Source organism: Juglans microcarpa x Juglans regia, chromosome 5D (assembly GCF_004785595.1).
Source record: "Juglans microcarpa x Juglans regia isolate MS1-56 chromosome 5D, Jm3101_v1.0, whole genome shotgun sequence".
NCBI lineage: Eukaryota > Viridiplantae > Streptophyta > Magnoliopsida > Fagales > Juglandaceae > Juglans > Juglans microcarpa x Juglans regia.
In genome coordinates this window covers 21,902,713-21,926,691 of record NC_054602.1, presented here as the reverse complement: position 1 = coordinate 21,926,691, position 23,979 = coordinate 21,902,713, and the positions used below count along the sequence as shown (strand labels likewise).

The 23,979-nt window shown below is 38.7% G+C and overlaps 1 protein-coding gene, 1 long non-coding RNA gene, 1 other non-coding gene and 1 pseudogene across 3 annotated transcripts; 1 reads left to right on the top strand and 3 right to left on the bottom strand.

The window, feature by feature from the left end:
* Window positions 1-11,160: 11,160 nt before the first annotated feature.
* LOC121266646 lies at window positions 11,161-11,267 on the bottom strand. The gene has a single exon (XR_005940867.1). It is a non-coding gene; the product is annotated as a small nucleolar RNA R71 (small nucleolar RNA).
* Window positions 11,268-11,936: 669 nt separating this feature from the next.
* LOC121265820 lies at window positions 11,937-14,636 on the top strand (annotated as a pseudogene).
* Window positions 14,637-15,088: 452 nt separating this feature from the next.
* Window positions 15,089-17,246, bottom strand: LOC121266489. Its single transcript, XR_005940812.1, has 2 exons — window positions 17,108-17,246; window positions 15,089-15,352 (listed from the first exon to the last, which is right to left on the bottom strand). It is a non-coding gene; the product is annotated as an uncharacterized LOC121266489 (long non-coding RNA).
* Window positions 17,247-19,970: 2,724 nt separating this feature from the next.
* LOC121265819 (14.7 kDa ribonuclease H-like protein) lies at window positions 19,971-20,533 on the bottom strand. Its single transcript, XM_041169481.1, has 2 exons — window positions 20,490-20,533; window positions 19,971-20,379 (listed from the first exon to the last, which is right to left on the bottom strand). The coding sequence occupies exons 1-2, from the start codon at window positions 20,531-20,533 to the stop codon at window positions 19,971-19,973; spliced, it is 453 nt and encodes a 150-aa protein (XP_041025415.1).
* Window positions 20,534-23,979: the final 3,446 nt, after the last annotated feature.

Below are 23,979 nucleotides of genomic sequence, written 5' to 3'. Positions count from 1 at the left end.
ACAGCCATCCAAGGGACTGGGGTTATACCCCGCAAAGGTCAACAAGTCTACAGACTTGTTTCCGACTGGTTGTTGTTTGGGCAGAGCTCTAGGACTCTGGCCTTTTAGCTAATGCATCGTGGGCAGCCAAGGGCTAGGCTTGTAGCACGAAGGTCGGCAAGTCAAGGGACTCGTGTTCCTACAGGCTGCCGGAAGTGTAGTGCTCGACAGGTTCCGGCCCTTTGCCAAATCATCGTGGCTAGCCAAGGGACTGGGCTTGTAACTCGCGAAGGTCGGCAAGTCGAGAGACATGTGTTCCGACTGGCTGTTGTTCAGGTGCAGCTTAGGAACTCTAGCCTTTAGCCAATGCATCGTGGGCAGCCAAGGAGCTGAGCTTTCGGCACGAAGGTCGACAACTCAAGGGACTTGTGTTCGACTGGCTACTGTTTGGGCAAAGCCCGGGGGCTCTGTGATATGAACCCGCAGGAATAAAATCCATTGAACCCATAATCAAATTGAAAACTTCTCAAGAAAGTCAAAATCAAGTCAACAGATGGAAAATCTAGACCAAATGAGAACTCGTTTCAAGAACCTAGATTATATTAAAATCTAGACCCATTGAAGAACCCGTCTCAAGAACCCAGATTACAAGGAGGAACGCCACAAAGGTTGTGATTTACCTTTGATAAGTTCAAAAGTTCAATGAAGAACAAGAGGAGTAAAACTCAACTCAAAATGAATAAATTCATCAAATTTCATAAACATCTTAAAATGAGGCAACAAAGAGTATTTAAACCAAAACCTAATTAAAACCCTAGCCAAAATAAAGCCCCAACTTCCAAAAATACCCCTAAGTGAATAGTGTCACGGCTACAGTACGACGCTACAGTAACTCGGCTACAGTACTTTTGAAACCCTAGTTCGCTACAGTACTTCTTAAAACCTTAGTTCAACAAAATAATAAATTTTTCAACATGCCCTTAAATAGACCCCTCTTAAGTCCTTCTTATAATTAAACCCAATAATTCTAAACTAATAAGGTAAGTCATTTAAATGAATTAAACAAGTTGAAATCCTTCAAGAGCCCAAAGTCTTTAAGTCTTGTCATTGCCCTCTTCCATAGCTTATCAAATGAATAAAAACTGGATCTTCATCCTTCAAGCCCATCTTGAATGTTGGGCTCTTGCTAAACTCGTCCCAAGTGGATTACATCAATCATTGCATTGCCTCCTCGGTCTTCTTGGCCCATCTGAAAGTTGCAAATAATCTTTAAGACTAGGCTCATCTTGGTTCCCATCATTCCCCTTCTGCTCAAAAGGATTTTACCTCGAATCTCCACCTGGATCAAAGGGAAAATGCTTAGTAACATTGAAAATAGCAGAAACAGGATACTTACCTGGAAGATCCATTAGATATATGCATTTTCATTAATTTGTTCAAGAATTTGGAAAAGTCCATCCAAGCTACTCTGTTATCAACAGGTAAAGGTGTTAAATCTAAAGGAGTAAATAGATTAAGTCTATAAACAATTTCAAAAGGAGAAAATTGAGTAGTAGCATGAACACTCCAATTATATGTAAACTCAATGAATGGCAAACAATACTCTCACAAATGTTCATGAAACATATCTAAACCTTTTCTCTCACCAAAATTACCACTCCAATTATATGCAAACTCAATGAAATGCAAATGATACTCTCGCAAATGTTCATGCAACAAGTCATGTATGGCAAATGATACTCATACAAACGTTCATGAAACACACCTAAAGCTTTCCTTACACCAAAATGACCACTCCACTTATATGCAAACTCAATGAATGGCAAGCAATATTCTCATAAACGTTCATGCAACACGTTAATCAATGACAAATGATACTTCCACAAATGTTCATGCAACACTTCAATGAATGGCAAATGATACTCCCACAAACGTTCATGCAAAACATCAATGAATGACAAATGAAACTTCCATAAATGTTCATGCAACACTTCATTGAATGGCAAATGATATTCCCACAAACGTTCATGCAACACAACAATACTCTTCCTTACACCAAGGTTACCTAACAAACCACCATGTCTATCACACACAAGCAACTTACGCATAAAACTAGTAGGCATACAAAATCTATTATCTCTAAACAAGTACCAATCTAGTTTATAGAACTTACCAAACGATGATTTCTCACATGTTCCATACACACTAGCAAAGTCATCATCATTAGCATGCAATTTCTTATCATATTCAAGTCTCAACAATTTTACAACTAAAATGAAGACAAGAACATACCTTCTTGCCAAAGCATCAACCACAAAATTTTTCATATCTTGTGTGTATTTGAGTACATGAGGAAATGTATCAATACAGTCCTCCCACTTAGCATGCATTCTAGTCAGCAACTTACCTTGTCCCTTCATGTGTGTCAAGGACTCATGTTCTTGAAATAAATGTCGGTTAGGAATTGTCGCACCTGGCACAAAATCAATGTAGTGCTCTATCTCCCTAATAGGTGGCAATCCAATAAATATACCGTTAGGAAACACGACCTCATATCTCTGCAATAAAGAGACAACAATACTAGGCAAAGATATGTGAATTTTGTTAGTACTAAGACTCGCCTTAGAATAAAAAATCACTTTTTTCTTTGTTTTTCTTTCACATTCTTCACTCTCTCTTTTCTTTCCACTCACTTTTTCTGTTTCACTCTATTTTTTTCTATTATTCTCTTTTTCTTCATCTTTTTTTGTACTCTCGACCTCACAATTGTTTTCCAACCCATTCTCTCTTTTTCTTGAGGTCTCAATCTCACAGTCATTTTTTTCTCTCTCTCCTTCTCGGCCTCATTATTTCTTTTTTTCTCAATCTCACCTTCACTCTTACTTTTTAGCTCAATCTCACTTTCACTCTTGCTTTTTAGCTCAATCTCTTTTTCACTTTTTCATTTTTGATCACTCTCACTTTCACTCTTTCTTTTTCGATCAATCTCATTTTCACTTTTTCTTTTTTTATCACTCACTCTCACTTTTTCTTTTTTGATCACTTTTATTTTTACTCTTTCTTTTTTGAGAAACCTCACTTTTGAGTTTCAATTGGTCCCCATGGACCTGTGTTGGAGTTAAATGAGCAAGTTTGATTGTTTTTCTATCCTTTTCAAAACTGTACATGTTCCTTAACCCATCATGTATCACCTTCCTATTAAACTGCCATGGTTTTCCCGACAAAATATGACCAGCATGCATAGGCACTACATCACAAAGGATCATATCTTGGTATTTCCCAATTGAAAAATAAACTAGCACTTGCTTATTTACCCTAACCTCCCCACAATCACTCAACCACTGCAACATGTTTGGTCTAGGGTGTTTCAAGGTAGCTAAACTCAATTTCTCAACCAAAGTAGTGTTAGCCAAATTAATACAACTCCTTAAATCAATGATCATACCACATACCTTGTCGTTGATGTGGCATCTAGTATGAAAAATGTTCTCACTCTGCTGCTTTGTATCATCCATCTTAATTTGTGTATGGAGAGCATGCCTGGCAACAAGAGACTCACCATACTTTCATTCTTACATTTATGTTCAATACAAGGCTCACTCCTCCTCCTATCTCTCATGTCTTGTAGATTTCTAATTACCACTTCTTGATCATCCATCATATCCCTCGCTTCACCCAACACCAAGTTCAACCGCTCAAACTGTTGTTGCATGGATTGCAACACAAAAGATGAGTTATCTGCCATCCCCTTTGGTGAAGAGCCACTCCGGTGAGACATTATAAAGTGCTGTATAAAAGAATGTTAGTGGAAAACCTCACACACTCCCTTACGTGTTTACACTTGAATAATGGCACTTCACTCGTGTCTCACTCTTAATTGGTTTTTTCTCGATAATAGACTCACACTCTCTTGCCTTTTACTTCAATAGTTTTCCTGCTCAAGTTCTTTAAGAACTAGTTGAACTAAATCAAGACAATACAACCTTGTATTATCCAACCAGTAATATAGATCCAAGAAACAAGAAACAAGGAAAGAATAAAATGACACGAGACTCAAGAAATTTATATGAGGGAAAGAGTAATTATGAAACAAGATACCAACTACAAATATGTATTCAGCCCCTTTGATGATAAAACTTAATCAACAAATCTTTTTTCTTTCTCTTTGTTGTAACTATGTAGCAACCTTTGAATATGCTACATTTTCTCTTCTTCTTTTTTTTTTTGAATTTTTTTTCTTTTCCTTTCTTTTCTTTTTTTTTTTCTTTTCTTTTTTTTTTCTTTACTTTTCTTGAATTCAATCACAAACAACAATACTCAATTGTAAAAATGAAGCAATTGAATTCAATCACACAAGAATTGACAATGAAATACAAGAGAATCAATGGAACGACACTCGAAGCAGTGGACAACATTAGAGATGTAAGAACCCCAGAATTTTGATACCCTAAGAATTTCGGCACAACCTACTTTTTGTTTCTGCAATTTTTTGTTTTGGCAACCCTAGAACAATGTAACCCTAGATTAAATTTTAGGATGTAAGAAATTAAAAGATAGAATCAGACCTGATTGGAAACCTTACTCTAAATACCAGATGATATGAACCCGCGGGAATAGAATCCCTTGAACACACAATCAAATTGAAAACTTTCCAAGAAAGCCAAGATCAAGTCAACGGATGGAAAATCTAGACCAAATGAGAACTCGTTTCAAGAACCTAGATTATATTAAAATCTAGACCCATTAAAGAACCCGTCTCAAGAACCCAGATTACAAGGAGGAACGCCACAAAGTTGTGATTTACCTTTGATAAGTTCAAAAGTTCAATGAAGAACAAGAGGAGTAAAACTCAATTCAAAATGAATAAATTCATCAAATTTCATAAACATCTTAAAATGAGGCAACAAAGAGTATTTAAACCAAAACCTAATTAAAACCCTAGCCAAAACAAAGCCCCAACTTCCAAAAATACCCCTGAGTGAATAGTATTGCGGCTACAGTAACTCAGCTACAGTACTTTTGAAACCCTAGTTCGCTATAGTACTTCTTAAAACCTTAGTTCAACAAAATAATAAATTTTTCAACATGCCCTTAAATAGACCCCTCTTAAGTCCTTCTTATAATTAAACCCAATAATTCTAAACTAATAAGGTAAGTCATTTAAATGAATTAAATAAGTTGAAATCCTTCAAGAGCCCAAAGTCTTTAAGTCTTGTCATTGCCCTCTTCCATAGCTTATCAAATGAATAAAAACTAGATCTTCATCCTTCAAGCCCATCTTGAATGTTGGGCTCTTGCTAAACTCGTCCCAAGTGGATTACATCAATCATTGCATTGCCTCCTCGGTCTTCTTGGCCCATCTGGAAGTTGCAAATAATCTTTAAAACTAGGCCCATCTTGGTTCCCATCACTCTGGCCCTTAACCAATGCATCGTGGCCAACCAAGTGGCTGGGCTTGTTTGGTTGATGCGTTTAGACATAGAAGAATGGAAGTGAGCTCATATGCGCTTTTTATTGATAAGTTGTTAGCTACATCATCGGGTGGCAGCACGGCCTTTATACAAAATATTTTCTCAAGTGCTCGGAGTTCCATGGGTGGGGCAATTCCCAGCCTTCTTGATTTTTGAGTCGATAAGAGCCACGCCTTTCGCTCGCCGTCACCACGAATGGCCCTTCCCATTGGGGCCCATGCTTTCCTTCTTCCTAGATGGTGATGCCTATTTTCTTCAGGATCATGTCTCCTACCTTGAAGGCTCGAGGTCGAACTCGTCTATTGAAGTATTGTTCCACCTTTCACTTGTTGGTGGTTGTTCGGTTTGCCACTTCTTCCCGTCTTTCTTCTAGGAGGTCCAGGTTTTCTTTTAGCCCTTCGTTGTTGTGGTACGGGCTGAAGTGTTGTATCTGGTACATGGGCATTGCCACCTTTGTCGAGATTATGGCTTCGATCCCATAGATGAGGGCAAAGGGCGTTTCTCCCATGGGGATTTTGACTAACGTTTTGGTACACCCATAGTACGCTGGGATGTTCTTTGGCCCATTTTCCCTTTTGGTCTCCCAGCTTCTTCTTCAGAATGTTAAGTAGTATCTTGTTGGTGGCTTTTACTTGTCCGTTTGCTTGTGGGTGTCCCAAAGATGAATACTTGGTTTTGATCCTGAGTTCTGAACACCACTCTCGATAATGGGAGCAATCGAACTACCTCTTGTTATCTGATATGAAGCTTTGAGGGATCCCGAATCGGCAGACTATGAACTTCTAGAGGAATCTTGTTATGGCTCAGGTTGTGATCATTGTCAGGGCTTTTGCTTCCACCCATTTTGTGGAGTAATTAACTAGTACTACTATGAACTTCACTCCTCCTTTGCTCCCGGGAAACAGACCAATAAGGTCAAGTCCCCACTGTGCCAAGGGTTAGGGGGAGACAATGTAGGTTAGTTCTTTAGGTGCATAGTGGGGGATTGGCGCATGCTCTTGGCACTTAGAGTGTTTCTTTGTGAAGTCTTCCATGTCCCTGAGAGAGTTGGGCCAATAGTACCCTGCACGCGTGACCCGTTTTGCCAGAGTGGTTTCCGCAAACTCCCTTATGTATCTTGGCCATCACGTATTGGGCTTTGATGAGTGCACAAAAGTGTACTCTGAACATTGCTTTTACGAGTTTAATTGTTAGATTATATGTGTTATTTGGGCATTTTGATTATGTTTTTCCTATTTAAACTTTAATTCCATAATGCCCATGTTTTGATTCAGTGCCTAATGATTTTATTGCATGAATGAATCTAAAAATGATCAAGCTAAAGTTTGGCTAATAAGGAAGAAAATAATAATCAATGGAGAATTTCATAAGTCCAAAGTCAAAGAGATTCGCATCATAAACAAGGAAGGAAAGAGCAATTAATGAAAAATATTCGTAATCTGTAGCTTCTCTGAGTATCCATCAGTATTATAGTCATATCTTCCCCATCCGATTTTCGATTGAGGCGATTAAAGATGTGTTGGAAAGCCAACTCAATGGGTTACATTTGTTCTAGAAGTAGTAATTTTCTAATTCGGCCATTTACTAAGCAAAAAAGGGCCCGCAATCTGCACATGAAAATCTGGAGTATTACCTACCCTAGTTTGCACACGATTTTCTTTCCTTATTGGGATGAATCGTGAAAAAGTGAGAAAAATAGAGAGCCAAGGGGCAGAAAAGAAGAATCCCTTCTTGTTTTGGTAGAGAGTGTGCTAGGGTTTGGAGAAATTCATCTTCTAGAAAAAGAATCCTTATTTTGAATGGAGAGCTAATTCCTTGGGGAAGCTAGGTATGAACTTGCTTAAATGATGATGATTTTAATTCTATTGGATTCATGTATTAAAATTTCTTGCCGGTACAATTCTTTTTTATCATCTCTTATTAGTCTTTCTTGTATTTGGATAATTTTATAACCAATACTTTACATAGATTCAGTCATGTTTTCTCTATGGGATTGTTAAGGTGTTTATGTTCTAGGTTTGGTTGTCAATCTTATTGGTATGATTTTTTGTTGCAGTATTGCTATTGAGTACATTATTGTCTTCGAATTTAAGTCTAATAGGATAGCAATCCGTGCTTTCAAAAGAAGAGTGGTTTTCAAGAATTACATTTGAACAAATTGGTTATAAAGATATATTTTCTGATTAGAGAGTGGTGTTATGATCTCTAATTGAGTATCCAATGAATCTACTATGAATAGAATTTTCAAGTTCAAGTAAGGCATTCCCGATGCTTCGCTACTATTAATTTTGGTCAAACCTTTTCATTATTAGGTTTTGGCTCTTCAATTTATTTCTTTTCAGAAAGGATTCATCTTACATTGCTACTTTGATTTTTGTTCTCTTAAATTTTTAGTCTCTTTTAGTATTTCTACTATCTCCCTGTAGAATTGACACCTCAATCTATATTTTGATAGCCGCGTTATTCTTTGGGCGTAATCAAATTTTGACATCGTTGCTGGGAAAGCGGTTCAAGAAGCGCATTCAAAGAATAGGTTTGCTGAATTTGACACACCAAAGGCGGTAAACTTGTTCATTTCTTTTGCTTTCTTTTAATTTTAGATTTAGTTTTTTTTTCCCTTTCTCTTCCAGTGTTTGCATGAATAAGATTCTTAGATCAAAACCATTATCCTTTTCAATATTCGTAATCTCGTGGGATTGGATCCTTTCTACCTTCACGCCTCAATCCTCTCGGTCTACGTTTCCTTATTGTCATCCATTTAGTTTCCTAGTTGCATAGTTTCTCAATTGGAAACAAACTCCCAACTCCAAACTCTATCCAACCTCCTATGATCCACGATACCTCACTTCCCCCTGCCTATAAAACTACCCTGAGACCCTCCAGTAATAATCACAGCAATGAAGCCACGAACGAGTCCTCCATGTAAAACCCCCCACTACGTTGTTGCCGCTGCCACCTTCTTCAACCACCATCACTGAGACCCTCATTCAACAAGCCTCTTCACCTCCACCGCTATCACATGGAACAACAGCAAGTTGCAGCTTCCTCCTGTGCCAAAGCTCTTTCATTTACAAAACCACCAATCACTGCAAACCGCTGCCACCTTGGAGAGCCAACAACCACCTTCCAAACCTCCTTCCTTGGCTGTAGAAAACTACAACCAGTCCTACCGTTCCGTTTAGCACCACTGCTCGGCTGTACTCCTCTGCCTCTCACCACGGTTGCACTGCCTTAGTCAACCCACCTCACTCGTCTTGAGCCATTGACGAAACCAAGAACCAATTGTAAGCCATGGATGTCCAAGCTCTGATCTTCCCCTGTAAGTGATCTCTCTTTGCATGATAAAGGCAATACGTCCCCTCCCTTGTGTGATCAACGTTAATGTCTCATGCCTTTAAGTTATAGGTTGGAGTAATTACAAAAGGCGTAGTGTACTGTATAGGTAATATATACTTATTTAAGAGAGTTACGCACGAAAGGTTAGACTATTTTAGAAAAATTGACCAAACATCGGGAAATTTAAGTGGGGACATATAAACTCTAGATATACGGAATTGATTTCAATATTTTGGAGTCAATGCGATTTTAGAGTTATGAAGGACCAACGTTTATGGAAATATAGATTAAGTTAGAATTTCAAGTTTAATTAAGAGGTACGTGTTTAAGTAGAAATTGACGTAAGCTATGTGCCTATCTTATAGGAGATCAGTCACGCTTCGAAAATATTAGATTAGCGCTACGAGATAAGTAGTATGATCGTACCCTTACACGTATGTACGGTAAATGACATGTCTTTTATAAAAATATTATGCATGTATACCCTCCATTGGAAGTCCCTTTTTACGTACCCAAGACATGATAAAATTATGAAAATTCATGACTTTTTGCGAAAAATTATGCATTAAGTTATTTATGAAAATTCATGATTTTATGGAAGGAGTTATGCATCAAAAGATTTATGAAAAGTCACGATTTTATGTGAGAGTTATGCATTAAAATAATTTATGAAAAGTCATGTATGATTTTATGTGAAGATTTATGCATTAAAATATTTATGAAAAATCATGATTTTATGTGAGGAAACATGTATCATGAAAATTATGACAAAATGCGATTTCATTTGAAATTTATGATATGATATGACAAGTAAACATGCGATTTCTTTTGAAATCTATGATATGAAAAGTATGCAAGTATGATTATAATAAAGTATGAATGATAAGATATGTAATAGCTTATGTTATGATATAAAGACGGTATCTATGTTATGGGCATATTGTATTGCCAGGTCGTACATGCTGCTAGTGCACCAAGTATGTCTTCCTTATATATGGATTCCACTATCCGCGGCCACGAGCGGAATCACAATCCACTTAGATTCGCTAACCTTAACTCATGGGGTCAACAGTGAGTATCGGCTTATAATAAGTGAAAAGTTTATGTTTATGTTCATGTTCATGTTATTTACGTATGTATTTATGAGTATGCACGTTTGTAATTAAAACTTATGTTTATTATGTTTACTGTATAATGTATTGTTTATTGAGTATTCGACTCATTTTTGTATATTTTTATGTTTTTAAACCACCCCAGGTGATGAAATTTATGAGGATGAGACTACAGGACAGGACTTGACCCAGGGAGGCGAGGCAAAGGCCTAGATAGTTTATGTCATGTTCAGTTTATGATTTAAAGTTTAAATTAATTATTTTCATAAGCACATGAGACTTCAATCTTTTTTTAAAAATAAGTGCTTCCGCAGACTCTATTTTTGGATTTTAAGTATTTAAAAAAGTTTGTTTTCTTTGGAATCTTTCGCATCTAGCGCGTCATTAAAAGAAAAGTTTTTAGTCAAGTTTAGTAGCGCATTGGCTCCCCAAAAATTCTAAAAATGTCTTTATTGAGGAGCGGGGTGTTACAACCTGGCACTGTAGATGTTGTTCGACTTAAGTAGGGGTGCTACCCACCCCCTACTGGGCGAGGCCACCCCTTCGCCACACCCTACCCCCGGGATGCGGGGGTAGGATGCAGGGCGAATTTCCAATCCGCCCCGCCTCGGTCCACTTAAAAAAAACACTAAATTTTACTTGGTTTATAAATTATTTCTAAGTCTAAAAGTAACTAAAAATACATTTTCAGACCAAAATTATAAATTTAAATTTTGTAAATATGACTATAATTTAAAAACTATGTAATTTTTAAATTTGCTAGTGCATATTTTGTGTAAATTGTAGTGTATTAGTTTTTAAACTATATAAGTTTTAAATTTGTCAGTGCATATTTTGTGAATAAGTCTAACAAATTGTAATATATATTTATATATACACAACTTGTAAAATATAAATATATATTTATGTTTATATATATATAAATATATATTTATGTTTACATATAATAAATATATATATATATATGTAAGCAGGGGCGAAGCGGGGTAGGGTTGGGCCCTCCCCTCCACTCGCCCCCTTTAGGGGCCCTAGATGCGGAGCGAGGGGCCCCACCCCGGCATGGGCAGAGCGGGGTTGCCACCCAGCCATGCGGGGGCAGGGTGCGGGGCCCCGATGCCCACCCCTAGACTTAAGTTCTTTCCTTTTTCATAAAGGATAAGGCGAAGAGTTGGATGTATTCATTGAGACCACGGTCGATTGGATCAAGGGCTGAGATGACCCAAGTTTTTTTCAATAAATAATTTCCTCATCACAAGACTAATGGTTTGAAAAGGCAAATCTCAACTTTTACACAAAAGAATAGTGAGATTTTGTATCAAGCATGAGAACGTTTTAAAGAGTTACTTAGCTTGTGTCTCCATCATGGTTACGAAAGCTGGCGTCTAGTTAACTATTTTTATTAAGGTCTTACTCCTAGAGAGTGTCAATTTGTTGAAATGATGTGTAATGGTGAGTTTTTGCAGAATGATCCGAATGAGGCAATAGAGTATTTGAATAAACTTGCAGAAAAAACTCACACTTGGATAGGACCAAATGCTTTTGACAGTACCAATCAAGCACGCTCCAATCAAACTCACTATAGTGGAGGCATCTATCATCTCAAAGAAGAAGATAACTTGAAGTGAGTAGATCATCTTGCACAAGATGAGATGAGTGTATGAGGAACTTTGCAATTCTCTTGGCATCTATAAAAAAAGTCTTTTTCACTCTACTCAGATCCATAGAATCTTGGTTGGAGAAATCACCCAAACTTCATTTGGAAGTTTGACACTCACAACCTTGCACAATCACAGCTATCAAGGAATTATTCTACACCATACATGCATCTCCCTCTTCTAGGAACCCCTTAGAAGATACTTTGCATGCTTTTATTGAAGCACAAGGTAAAACTAATCCAAAGTTTGAATCTTTGATTACATAGGTTGTTGAGGAAAATAAGGAGATTAAGAGTCATGTATCCAAGTTGATGACTCAGTTGAGTGTGAATGAGCGTGGGAAGTTTCCTTCTCAAGCTCAACCCACGTCCTAAGGTCAACATATGACTCAAGAAAATTTGAAGGAGATCAATGCCATTGTGGCACGAAGTGGTAAGTTTTTACACATTCCAATAACTGATAAGCCAGAAGATGTTGAAGAGGAACAAAGTAATGATAGTGTCGAGTTGCTCAAGGAAGCTGAGGTAATTAAGATACCATTTTCTCAAACTTTAAAATCTGGTATGCGAACTTTAAATTCTAGCAATGAAATCTTGAAGAACCTCAGGCTGACCCCATTGAATACTTTCTTATTAACTCTGAGTTAGAACTATTAGCGATTCACCTGATGTTGTTGATGTTTGTGTCATTTTTCATGAAACTCAGGATCATGGCACACAGGCTTGGTAACCAAAAAATTGAGGAGTTACCCAAAAAAATGAAATATAGATTCTTTTAAGTTCGGAGGCACCAAAAGTCGAATTGAAACATTTGCCTAAAGGTTTAAAATACGCTTTCCTTAGTCCAAGTGATATTTTTTCCGTTATTATCTCATTTGAATTGTCTGACTCTCAAGGTGAGCAATTGCTTCGCACTTTAAATTAGCATAAGTCAGCTAAGGTTGGAGCATTGTTGATATCAAAAGTGTTAGCCCCTTAGTCTGTTCTCATAGAGACGCACAATGCAAACTTAATCCCACCATGAAAGAGGTGGTAAAGAATGAAGTGTTAAAATTGTTAGATGCATGGATTATATATCCTGTTGCTGACAGTAAATAGGTTAGGCCTACGCAGGTTGTCCCCAAGAAGTTAGGCGTTACTGTGACGAAGAATGAAATGGGAGAGCTAGTACCTACAAAGCTTGTGATTGGGTGGCGAATGTGTATTGATTATAGAAAATTGAATGCTACCACCTAAAAAGACCATTTTCCCCCTCCTTTTTATTGATTAAATCATTGAGCGAGTTGCTGGTCACCCTTTTTACTGTCTTTGGACTGTTACTCTGGTTACTATCAAATTGAAATTACATTAGAAAACCAGGATAAAACCACATTCACTTGCCCTTTTGGCACGTATGCTTTCCGTAGAATTCTATTTAGATTGTGTAACGCACATGCTACTTTTCAACGCTGCATGATGAGTATATTTAGTGACATGGTTGAAAATTGTATGAAAGTTTTTATGGATGATTTAACTATTTTTGGTGACTCCTTTAACACTTGTTTGATAAATCTAAAGAAAGTCCTTGTTAACTATGAAGAGAAACACCTTGTGCTCAATTGGGAAAAATGTCATTTTATGATATCCTCAGGTATTGTATTAGGTCATGTTGTTTCTTTTAAGGATATAAAGGTTAACCAATCCAAGATTGAGTTAATCTCAATGCTGCCAACTCCAGAAATTGTTAAAAAGGTAAGATCCTTCCTTGGTCATGCTGGTTTATAGAAGGTTTATACAAAAAAATTTTATGATCTCACGACCTTTGTGTAGCCTTCTTGTTAGGGATGCCCTATTTGAGTGGACAGATGCTTGTCAAGATGCCTTTAAAATGTTAATTGACAGATAAACATTCACACCTGTTGTGCAACCACCTGATTGGCATCTTCCTTTTGAAATCATGTGTGACACAAGTGACTATGCAGTGGGAGTGATACTTGGATAGCGGAAGTAGGGAAAACCTTATGTTATTTACTATGCTAGTAGAACTCTGAACATCGCTCAAATGAATTGCTCTACCACTGAGAAAGAGTTGCTAGTTGTAGTATTTGCATTAGATAAATTCCATGCTTATTTGATTGGATCACCTATCACTATATTTACAGATCATGCCGCTCTTAAGTACATTCTCTCCAGGAATTCAATCTCACAATTAAGGACAAGAAGGATGTCGAGAATGTGGTGGCTAACCACCTTTCTAGGTTGATGTTCGAAGATACCAGCACTACTCCACCTATTCAGGATGACTTTCCAGATGAACAGTTATTTGCTATCATTCACCTATCATGGTTTGCCCATATTGTGAACTATTTGGATGTAGGGGAGATTCCTTCTATTTGGAGTGCACAAGACAAACGTAAGTTTTTGGTTGAGGTACGTAATTTTTATTGTGATGATCCTTACTTATTTAAATATTGCCCCGACCAAATTATGAGACGTTGTATTCCTGACAATGAGATTGTAAGTGTTCTTAACTTCTGTCATTCACATGCATGTGGAGGCCACTTTTCTATCAAAAAGACTGCTGCAAAATTTTTGCAATGTAGATTTTATTGGCCTACCTTGTTTAGGGACACTAACAAGTTTTGTCGTTCATGTGAGAGATGCCAAAAGCTAGGTGCCTTGTCTCGTCGTAATATGATGTCTCTAAACCCAATTTTGACTATTGAAGTATTTGATTATTGGGTTATAGATTTTATGGGACCATTCCCTCCTTCTCTTGGCTACCTTTATATTCTTTTCGCTGTTGACTATGTGTCTAAGTGAGTTGAAGTTGTACCATGCAAGAGCAATGATCATGCTATTGTGGTGAAATTTTTGAAAGAAAATATTTTTTCTCGGTTTGGTACACCACGAGTGATCATTAGTGATCAAGGCACCCACTTTTGTAACAGTTCTTTTGAGGCTTTGATGCGTAGGTACGGTGTGGTACACAAGATTTCTACAGAATCCCATGCACAGACCAATGGACAAGCAAAGCTTGCAAATAGGGAAATCAAGCAGATTTTGGAGAAAACAGTTAACCCCGATCACAAGGATTGGTCCTGACGCCTATCCGACGCACTTTAGGCATACCATACAGCTTTTAAATCTCCCCTTGGAAAGTCTCCTTATCGACTTGTTTTTAGCAAACCTTTTCATTTACCTGCAGAACTAGAACATACGACTTACTGGGCTATCAAGGCCCTTAACTTTGATTTAAGTGCTGCAAGTAAGCAAAGAAAACTTCAATTGACAGAGTTGGAAGAGTTGAGGAACGATGCCTATGACAACTCTAGAATCTATAAGGAGAAGATGAAAGTTTTCCATGATAGATTGTATTGTGAGAAAACAGTTTGAGCCTCACTAGGGTCAACTTATATGATTCTAGGCTGCATCTCCATCCAGGTAAGCTACGGTCTAGATGGGCCGGTTTGTAACGCCCCGTTTCCGGAGGTCCGGAGAGTTAACTCTTATTCCGCAAGAATATCTCCAATAATCAGTAATAAATAAACAAAACCTCCACAAAATACTTAACTTATTTGTTTGATCCAAAAATATGTATCCTTCCACATAAATACTAAATAAAAACCTCAATATAACAAATAACATCTCCACAAATACCCAAATTAATCATAACTTGACGTACCAAAAATAACCGCTAGAGGTAACACTACTAAATATGATCCTCCAAAATACTTGTACCCTAAGCACTCATTCATCTATGATCATCAGACTGTTCCAATACTTCATATTCTTGTTCTCCAGCTTGACTATAAAAATATCTGAAAAATGTTATAGAGATAAGGGATGAGTTATCAACAACTCAGTAAGCAGAGAACATGTGCTAGTATGTACACATAAGCATTTTCACAGAGTTCAGAATGCAAAAACAAAACATTTCAGTTTTCAATATGCATATCTCAAAAATACATATTATCAGAAAATCAGAGCGATATTTCAAACATTTCATATTCACAAACCAACTTTTCATATTCAAAGACTCATTTGGCACAATATGACTGAACATTTTCATCTTATCATGCCATATCAGAACGTCATATCAGAATAGAGGGCCATGTTTAACCCCCGTGGTAGGGTTGTGCATTCTGCAGAAAGCCAAGCAGAACATAAATCACCATGAATATCAAAGCGATTGCACTCGGAACAGAAATCCACTATTATATCCCATGGTAGGGCCAGAGGTCACTATTATATCACGTGGTAGGGCCAAAGGTCACTGTTCTATCCCGTGACTGGGCCAGAGGTCACTATTGTATCCCATGACTGGGCCAGAGGTCACTATTGTATCTCATGACAGGGCCACATATTAGAGCAAAACAGAATCAGAATCACATATCAAAATCAGAGTCAGAGTTAGAACAGAATCGAGAAAGTCATGCCAAAGGTTTTTCATATGCCACATTATATCAAAACAGAGTATTGAAATTCAGATCATTCTCACATACTGAAAACAAAAGTCAGAGCATCTTTCCAAATCAATGCACAATTTTTCGTATCCTCAATAACGTTCTTTTTCAGATTTCAAAGACAGCGTAACAAAATTTAGCTCATGTCTACACAATGCATGTCAAAAAATATTTTTCTTTTTTCGTACAGATTTCATGAGTAATGCAAATAAACGGCCGAGGTTGGTTTTTCCCAAGTTCTCATTTCATCACAAAATATGCAAAGTTTTAAGAATGTCAACCTCAGTCTCAATAATTCGTATAAAGCCTAGCATAGGAACCCCGCTTACCTGGGCTTCTTAGCTTATTTAGAAATTCTCCACAACCGTACTGAACAATTGTCAATCATCACCTATAAAAATTCATGTAACTTAAATAAATCTCCAATGAACAGATAAATCTCATATTACACTTGAAGTACCTATTTTAATTCCTCAAAAACTTAAGATTTCTCTTAATTCTAAAATACTATCACTTCCTAAATTCTTCAATATCCACGTAACTATAAAACTCAAACTATTTCTAAAATTGCATAATAATAGTAGTAATAGATACAATTATCTCATAAAATACATATCTGGTTTAAAAGCTCATTAAAACAAAACTGATTAAAGTAAGAGGGTAAATATTTCATTTAATAAAAAATAGAATAATTAGTATTTCTTTAAAGAGTTCAAAAATAGAAATCCGGCACTACTATGTACTTCTAAAAATATTAATACTTATAATATCTTTCAAATATTTATTCAATTTGTATTTACAACAAAACTCATACAAAGTGAATTTAACATATAAAAACTACAACATGATCAACTTATAAATATTTTGTTTAAAGCACGAGTACATTGGCTTAGTTTATAAGCCCATACATCAGTGCCCAAAATAGACTATAACCCACGTAAAACAAAACTCAAGCTTGCAGATTCAATGAGCATAATATTAACTCATATGTTCCAAAGAAGGCAAATTGGTAAAACAACTAATATTATTTGAGTAACCGAGATTCACAAACATATGTATATTTCCTTCTTAAGAAACTACCACAAGATAAAAAATCAGGAGATGAGCAACAGCAAAGACTTACTCAAGGGAAACCGAGAGGCAACAAGCAGTAGCAGAACATGCACTCACGGCAAGCACCAAAATCACCAAGATACGAGTGAAGCTTACGGGTTTTATGGCAAAAACAGGGCACAGCAAAAATAAAACACACAAAAAGGTCCAGTCCGAAAATATAAGAGTCCAACAAAAGAAATAAAAAAAAAGGCACAATAAATAAAATAAATAAATAAATAAGACCCAAATAAAACACTGCAACTATAAATTAATAAAATAAGATAATTAAAGTCCAACAGTAAAATTATTCATTAAAACAAAGAGCAAATTTAAATGTAAACACTAATTAATATCAAGAAATCACATCAGAGTAAATTTCAAAACTTAAGAGTTATAAAATAAATCCAACAAAAATCCAATAAATTTAAAATAAGAGAACCAATATTTAAGTTAATAAAAAAAAATCTTTCACTAAAAATAAATACACTAAAATATGGGGTATCAGACAGTCCCTTTATCGTGAAACATTTTTTTGAGAATGGAGTTGTAGAGGTTGAAGAATCCAAAGGATGGGCGTGTATTTAAGGTCAATAGACAACGTTTGAAGCCACTTGTGGAGCGTTTGAATCCTGCAGAGGAGAACACTTTTTTTGCAGACCCTGTTTTTGAGACTTAGTACCATTGCATGCACCTTTGTAGTTAGTGAGCTTCTCTTTTTTTTTTCTTTTTTTTTTTTTTTTTTTTTTTTTTTTTTGCTGTAATAAGCTCCTTGAGTTATTTCAAAATTTTCCTTAACTTCCCAGGTGATACCTTTCTCACTTCATCTCTATGCCCTTGTGTTTCCTGTTTCTGTCATTGAGAACAATGTCAACTTTTGGTTGGGGGTGGAACATACCTAAGTGCATAATTTTCGCATGACAAAAGCTTTGACATCTAGACTAGATTTCTATGTATGTCTTTTGAGTCTATTCTTCTACCTTAGTTCTCTAGTGAGATACTCTCATAATTCTCTTTGAGCACAAACGAAGCCTTCGTGGTAAGATGGATGTTAAACACGTACAATTAGTAGACATCCTTGAACATTAGTTGCAACTTCCACATGAGTGACTATGAGAGCTATTCCTTGAGTGAAGTTCATTGACTTATAGCATGTTCTCCCTTTTGACTTGTTTACTTATTGAGAATGTCATTACATGGTTTGTGGCATGTTGGTTGATTATACGTAGGAGATGATGAAGGTCAATTTAAGATAAATGTTTGAGCCTTTTGAGCCCAAATAAAAACGAAAAACTAGCCTTTCTTTTATAACCTCATGTTTCTCTCACCCCCTATACATTGGAGTTGAGCTTAAATTATTATCTCTTTCATATCTTTTACCTTTAAAGTATGTGCCAGGGAAGTTAAATGTTGATTTGGAAAACAAAAGAAAGCCAAGGAAATGGATGTACTGTGGTGGTTTCTTATTGGTGCTGGTAGGTTCGTTAAAATGGATTCCATGATTCAAAAAAAAAAAAAAAAAGAAGAAGAAAAAACAAAAGAGAGAGTAAATAAAAAAAATTACAATAAGTTGAGGGAGTTGTGCTTAATGTTATCGTGTGAAGACCTCTGGCATATATTTATAAGCTCTTGTAAATTCTTTTATCTTCCCTTATTTTCTTTAACTTGACCTTAGCCTCATACAACCTTTGATTATTGACATTTTTTTTTTTATCCTAAGTGGAATTGTGGTAAGAGTTGTTGAGTTCTCAATAATTAACATTTCAATTGTGGAGATCTATGTCAGTTTGTCAATTTGTCATTTTGCCTATATACACTTATACCTTCTATACACTCGAGTGAGTAGCCTTATTCTGTTGTCCTTAACTTCCCAGGTGGAGTTAATGCTTTTGTTGGGGTGTGCTCAAAGTTATATGTGTTTGGGTTGTTGGTAAGATGGCTATGCCTTAGCACACACACGAATTTTAACAGTTGTTTCAATAGACAAGCTTTGGTAGCACTACAAATCTCTTATGAATATGTTGCTTGATATGTCTAAATATTATGACCTTTTTTTATGTGGAAGTTTTACATTTCAGGTTGGGGATATTTTTCTTTCTGCTGCCATGACGCTTGAATTACTAGAGACAAGCAATAAGCTGGTTGAGGGGTGTGATGAGTGCACAAAAGTATAATCTAAACATTGCTTTTACGAGTTTAATTGCTAATTATATGTGTTATTTGGGCATTTTGATTACGCTTTTCCAATTTAAACTTTAATTTCATAGTGCCCAAGTTTTGATTCAATGTCTAATGATTTTATTGCAGGAATGAATCTAAAAATGATCAAGCTGAAGTCTGGCCAATAAGGAAGAAAAGAATAATCAATGGAGAATTTCTTAAGTCCAAAGTCAAAGAGATTTGTGTCATAAATAAGGAAGGAAAGAGCAATTAATGAAAAATATTCGGAATCCACAACTTCTCTGAGTATCCATCAGTATTATGGTCATATCTTCCACATCCAATTTTCGATTGAGGCAATTGAAAATGCATTGGAAAGAGAATTCAATGGATTACATTTGTCCCAGAAATAACAATTTTCTAATTCAGCTGTTTACTAAGTGAAAAAGAGCCCGCAATCTGTACGTGGAAATCTAGAGTATTACCTACCCGAGTTTGCACCCGATATGCATCTTAGGAGGGGCTCAGTGAAGCCTCTCCTATATAGGACTCCTTCCACCAACGTGAAGCGTGCCACTTTATTTCTGATATTCCATGCCTCCTCTTGGTCATTCAAGACCAGGCTATCGTTAAGAAACTTTATGATGTCGATGGCCCACTCTAGGGACTGCAATGACTAGATTGTGGATCCTCCGATTCCGATAGCCGGCATGTCAATCGTTCAGACTATGGTATAGTTTGAAAGGCGGGTTTCTTCCCAGCCTGAGGCTGACTTTGCCAAATGGTCTGCCTTGTTGTTTCCTCCCCTTGAGATTTGCTGGATGTGGAAATATTTGAAGAGATCGCGTTCCTTTCCTACCTGCTGGAGATACTTCTTCAGTTTCTCTCCTTTGGTGGCGAATCGTCCCGTTACTTGACTGACCACCACCTGCGAGTCGGCCCTTTTCTCGACCTCGGTAGCACCCAAGGACCTGGCTACTGTCAATCCTTCCAGTAGCGCCTCATACTCAGCCTCGTTGTTGGTGTCCTTGAAGCTGAGTTTGATCTCATAGTTGAGTTCTTCTCCAGACTCAGTGACTATGTGCACCCCTACTCCCCCCAGCCCGACAGGATGAGCAGTCGACGTAAACCTGTCAGGGCTTGCCGTGGGGTGCAACAGTTATCTGTTCAGGAAATTCCAAGAACTCGACCACAAAGTCTGCCAGAACTTGCCCTTTAATCGCAGTGTGGGGGGAGGTACTCGATGTCGAACTCGATCGCCAAATTTGTCATCTGGCCAGTCATGTCGGGCTTCTGCAATATTTTATTTTTCTGAGTGGAACATCTGTGAGTACCTTCACGAGTGAGCTTGGAAATATGGCCTTAGTCGTCTGGCGGCGATGACCAATGTGAATGCTAACATCTCTGTTCAGGGATACTTAGCCTCGGCTCTTGAAAAGCTCGGCTCATGTAATGGATGCGTCGTTGGCTGCCCTACTCGCTCTGGATCAGGACAATGGACACGGCATTTGGGGTCACTACTAGGTATACAATCAAGTCTTCTCCCGGGCTAATCTTGCCGAGGAGTGGTGGGTGGGCCAAATACTCTTTCAATTCACCAAAGGCCCGACTGCACTCATTGTCCCACTCCCATAACTTTATGAGGACCTTGAAAAAAGGGAGGCAGCGATCGATCGACCTCGCAATGAAGCAGCTCAGGGCATCCACTCTCCCTGCCAACCTTTGGACCTCATTGATTGTCCGCGGCAGCGGCATATCCACGATTGCCTTGACCTTCTCAAGGCTGACCTCAATTCCACGCTCTAAGACCATGAAGCCCAAAAACTTCCTCGACTCAACGCTGAAGGCACACTTCAGTGGGTTGAGCTTCATCTTATACTTTATGAGCACTGTAAAGGCTTCCTTGAGGTCATCAAGGTGTTGTTTCAGCTTCTTGTTTTGACCAAGAGGTCATCCATGCAAACCTTTATATTTCGCCCGAACTATTCTTTGAACATTTGGTTGACCAGCCTCTGGTATGTTGCACCTACATTCTTGAGATTTAATGGCATGACTTTGTAGCAGTAGAGTCCCCAGTCATTGATGAAGGCCGTCTTCTCTTCATCGTCTGGCTTCATCCTGATCTAGTTATATCCAGAGTATGCCTCCATGAAGCTGACAGGGGATGTCCGACCATCAAATCTACTATCAGATCTATCCATGGCAGCGGGAAGCTGTCCTTTGGGCATGCCCTGTTTAGTTCAGTGAAGTCGACGCACATCCTCCACTTTCCACTTTCTTTCTTCACCAAGACTACATTGGAGAGCCACTCGAGATAGTGGACTTCTCTGATGAACCCACTCAGGATAGTCCACTTCTTCGACAATGACCGCATACTTCTCTGCACTGAAGTTACGACACTTTTGCTTGATTCTCTTTGCCTTGGGGTCCATGCTGAGACGATGCTCAATGAAAGACATGTCAATCCCGGGTATCTCTTCATGACTCCAAGCGAACATGTCTCGGTGCTCAGTAAGAAGCTTCTTCATGGATTGACTCAACTCGAGGGTCATCTCAGTTCCTACCCAGACAGTGAGTTTGAGTCTTCTTAGATCTACCGGCACTAGCTCCTTAGTTTTGTTGAGCTCTTCCTACCATAGGGCCTCCTTGTCCCTTACTTCCTTGTCCGGCTCTGTTAGGGAGGAAGCCAGGGCAAGCTTACTTCCTCCCGCACTCCTTCAAGAGTTCGGACTTCGATTGCCTCGGGCTTCATCTCCTGGGCATAGCACTCTCTTCTAACTTTTGCTCGCGACGCATTTCGCCCACCCCCATGGGAGTTAGGAGCTTTACCTTCAGATGATAGGTGGACGTCACCGCCCTTAGGTGGTTCAGGGTTGGACGTCTTAGAATCATGTTGTAGGAGGAGAGGCCTTTACTACAAGAAAGTCCACCATCGTAGCCGCGGTTCTAGAGTCCGTTTCGGTTAAGATAGATAAGGTGATCGCTCCAATTACCTAGATCATATCTCCGGTGAAGCCTTTGAGGGGTGTCAGGGCCGGGCGCAGTCGATCAGGCATGATCCCCATCTAAATGAATGCCTCCAGAACAGGATGTCAGCAAAGCTGCCGTTGTTGATCAATACTATCATTGTCAAGTAGTTAGCAATTTGCACAGTCACGACTAAGGCGTCATCATGGGGGTGCAGAACGCCTTCCTCATCCTTCTCGCTGAAGGTTATGAGATGCTCCCTCGAGTGGCTCCTGGCCCCTGGAGCTGCCTTATAAGTGATGAATACTTTCTCATACCTGGCCCTTCTAGTGTGGGCCCTCCTTACTGATGAGGTGGTTCCTCCTCCAACTATCGTGCGTATCTCACCTATTGGGCTTTATCCACTGAGTGGGCTTGTTCTGTGGTGCTCTCCGACCCTTCTCCTGGTGGGGCTTTTGCTTCTCCATGGCAGTGCACGGTCGTCGCGTCGTTGATCGCACCTCTCATCGCCCTGTTGATCTATTAGGGCTTCCATTTCCTCCATCTTCTACTTCCTAGTGAAGCAATCCTCCATTCGATGGCTGTTAGTTTTGTGATAGGTGCAGTACATGGGACGGGCCAAGTCCTGCCGTCATTCGCCCTATGGGCTTGGATCTTTTTCTGTCTCCATTACTAGGTTAGAATGGATGTGCGGTCCAGCCCTCCCACATGTGGGCTGCTCCTCCTTGCGTTTTGTTTCGTGTGCCTTCATCTTACTGCCTTCCTGGCTCACCCCGCTACTTTGGCCAGTCGCCTTATTTTCTGCCTTTTCCAACTTGGTTCGCGAGGGAGTTGTCAGTGCTCGAATCGTGTCTTCGAAATTTATAAAATTGTCTGCGCGATCCAGGAACTCCCTTAACAAAGTCAGGGTCTTCGCGCGATCTCCGTCATGAAGGGGTTGCGAGGCCAGATCCCCCTCAGCAGTGCTGCCAGGGTGATTTTCTCATCCTGGTCATCTGTCTTCATGCGCTCTCTGTTAAACCGAGAGAGGTATGACTTCAGGCTTTCATCGTCTTTTTGCTTCACGGTTAGGAGGTTGGCAGTAGGTCACCTCTTTTTCTTGCTCACCATGAATTGCATCAAGAAGAGACGGGCCAGCTCAGTGAAGCTGATGATGGTCCTGGGCAGTAAGGACCCAAGCCATGCTCTCGCCGCCCCCTTCAATGTGAGGGGGAATGCCCTACATGCGACCTCGCTCGGGAACCCATGCAGGGTCATATAGGCCTTGAAGGTTTCCAGATGTTCCAAGGGATCCTTCGACCCATCGTACACGTCTATATGTGGAATTTTGAATCTCGGAGGGAGAGGAACCGCCATAACTTCAGCACTATATGACAGCTTGATGCTAGTGAGCAACTAGTCTACTGTGGATGGTGGGCCTATGCGTTTGACCACCTCATCATACTTGTTCTCAAGTTTTCAGAACTCGAGATCCACTCTGCGTCATTCTTCTTCAGCCGTTGCTACCTCGGGGGGACGATGGGTCTCAGAGTTATGGCTCTGCTGGTCTCCCTCCAGTTCTCTGTAGGCCCTTCGCAAGGCGATATTTTCCTAGCAAAGTGCCACCATTTCTTCCATGAGTTTCTATATTGTTGCAGCTTGCTCGTTGATTCTTCTTCATGTTGCGAGGTTTGAGAGCACGTTGTTTCCGACATACGAAAGACATACTACTATAGGAAATAAGATCCCATAGACGGCACTACTATTGATGTCATATTTCGCAG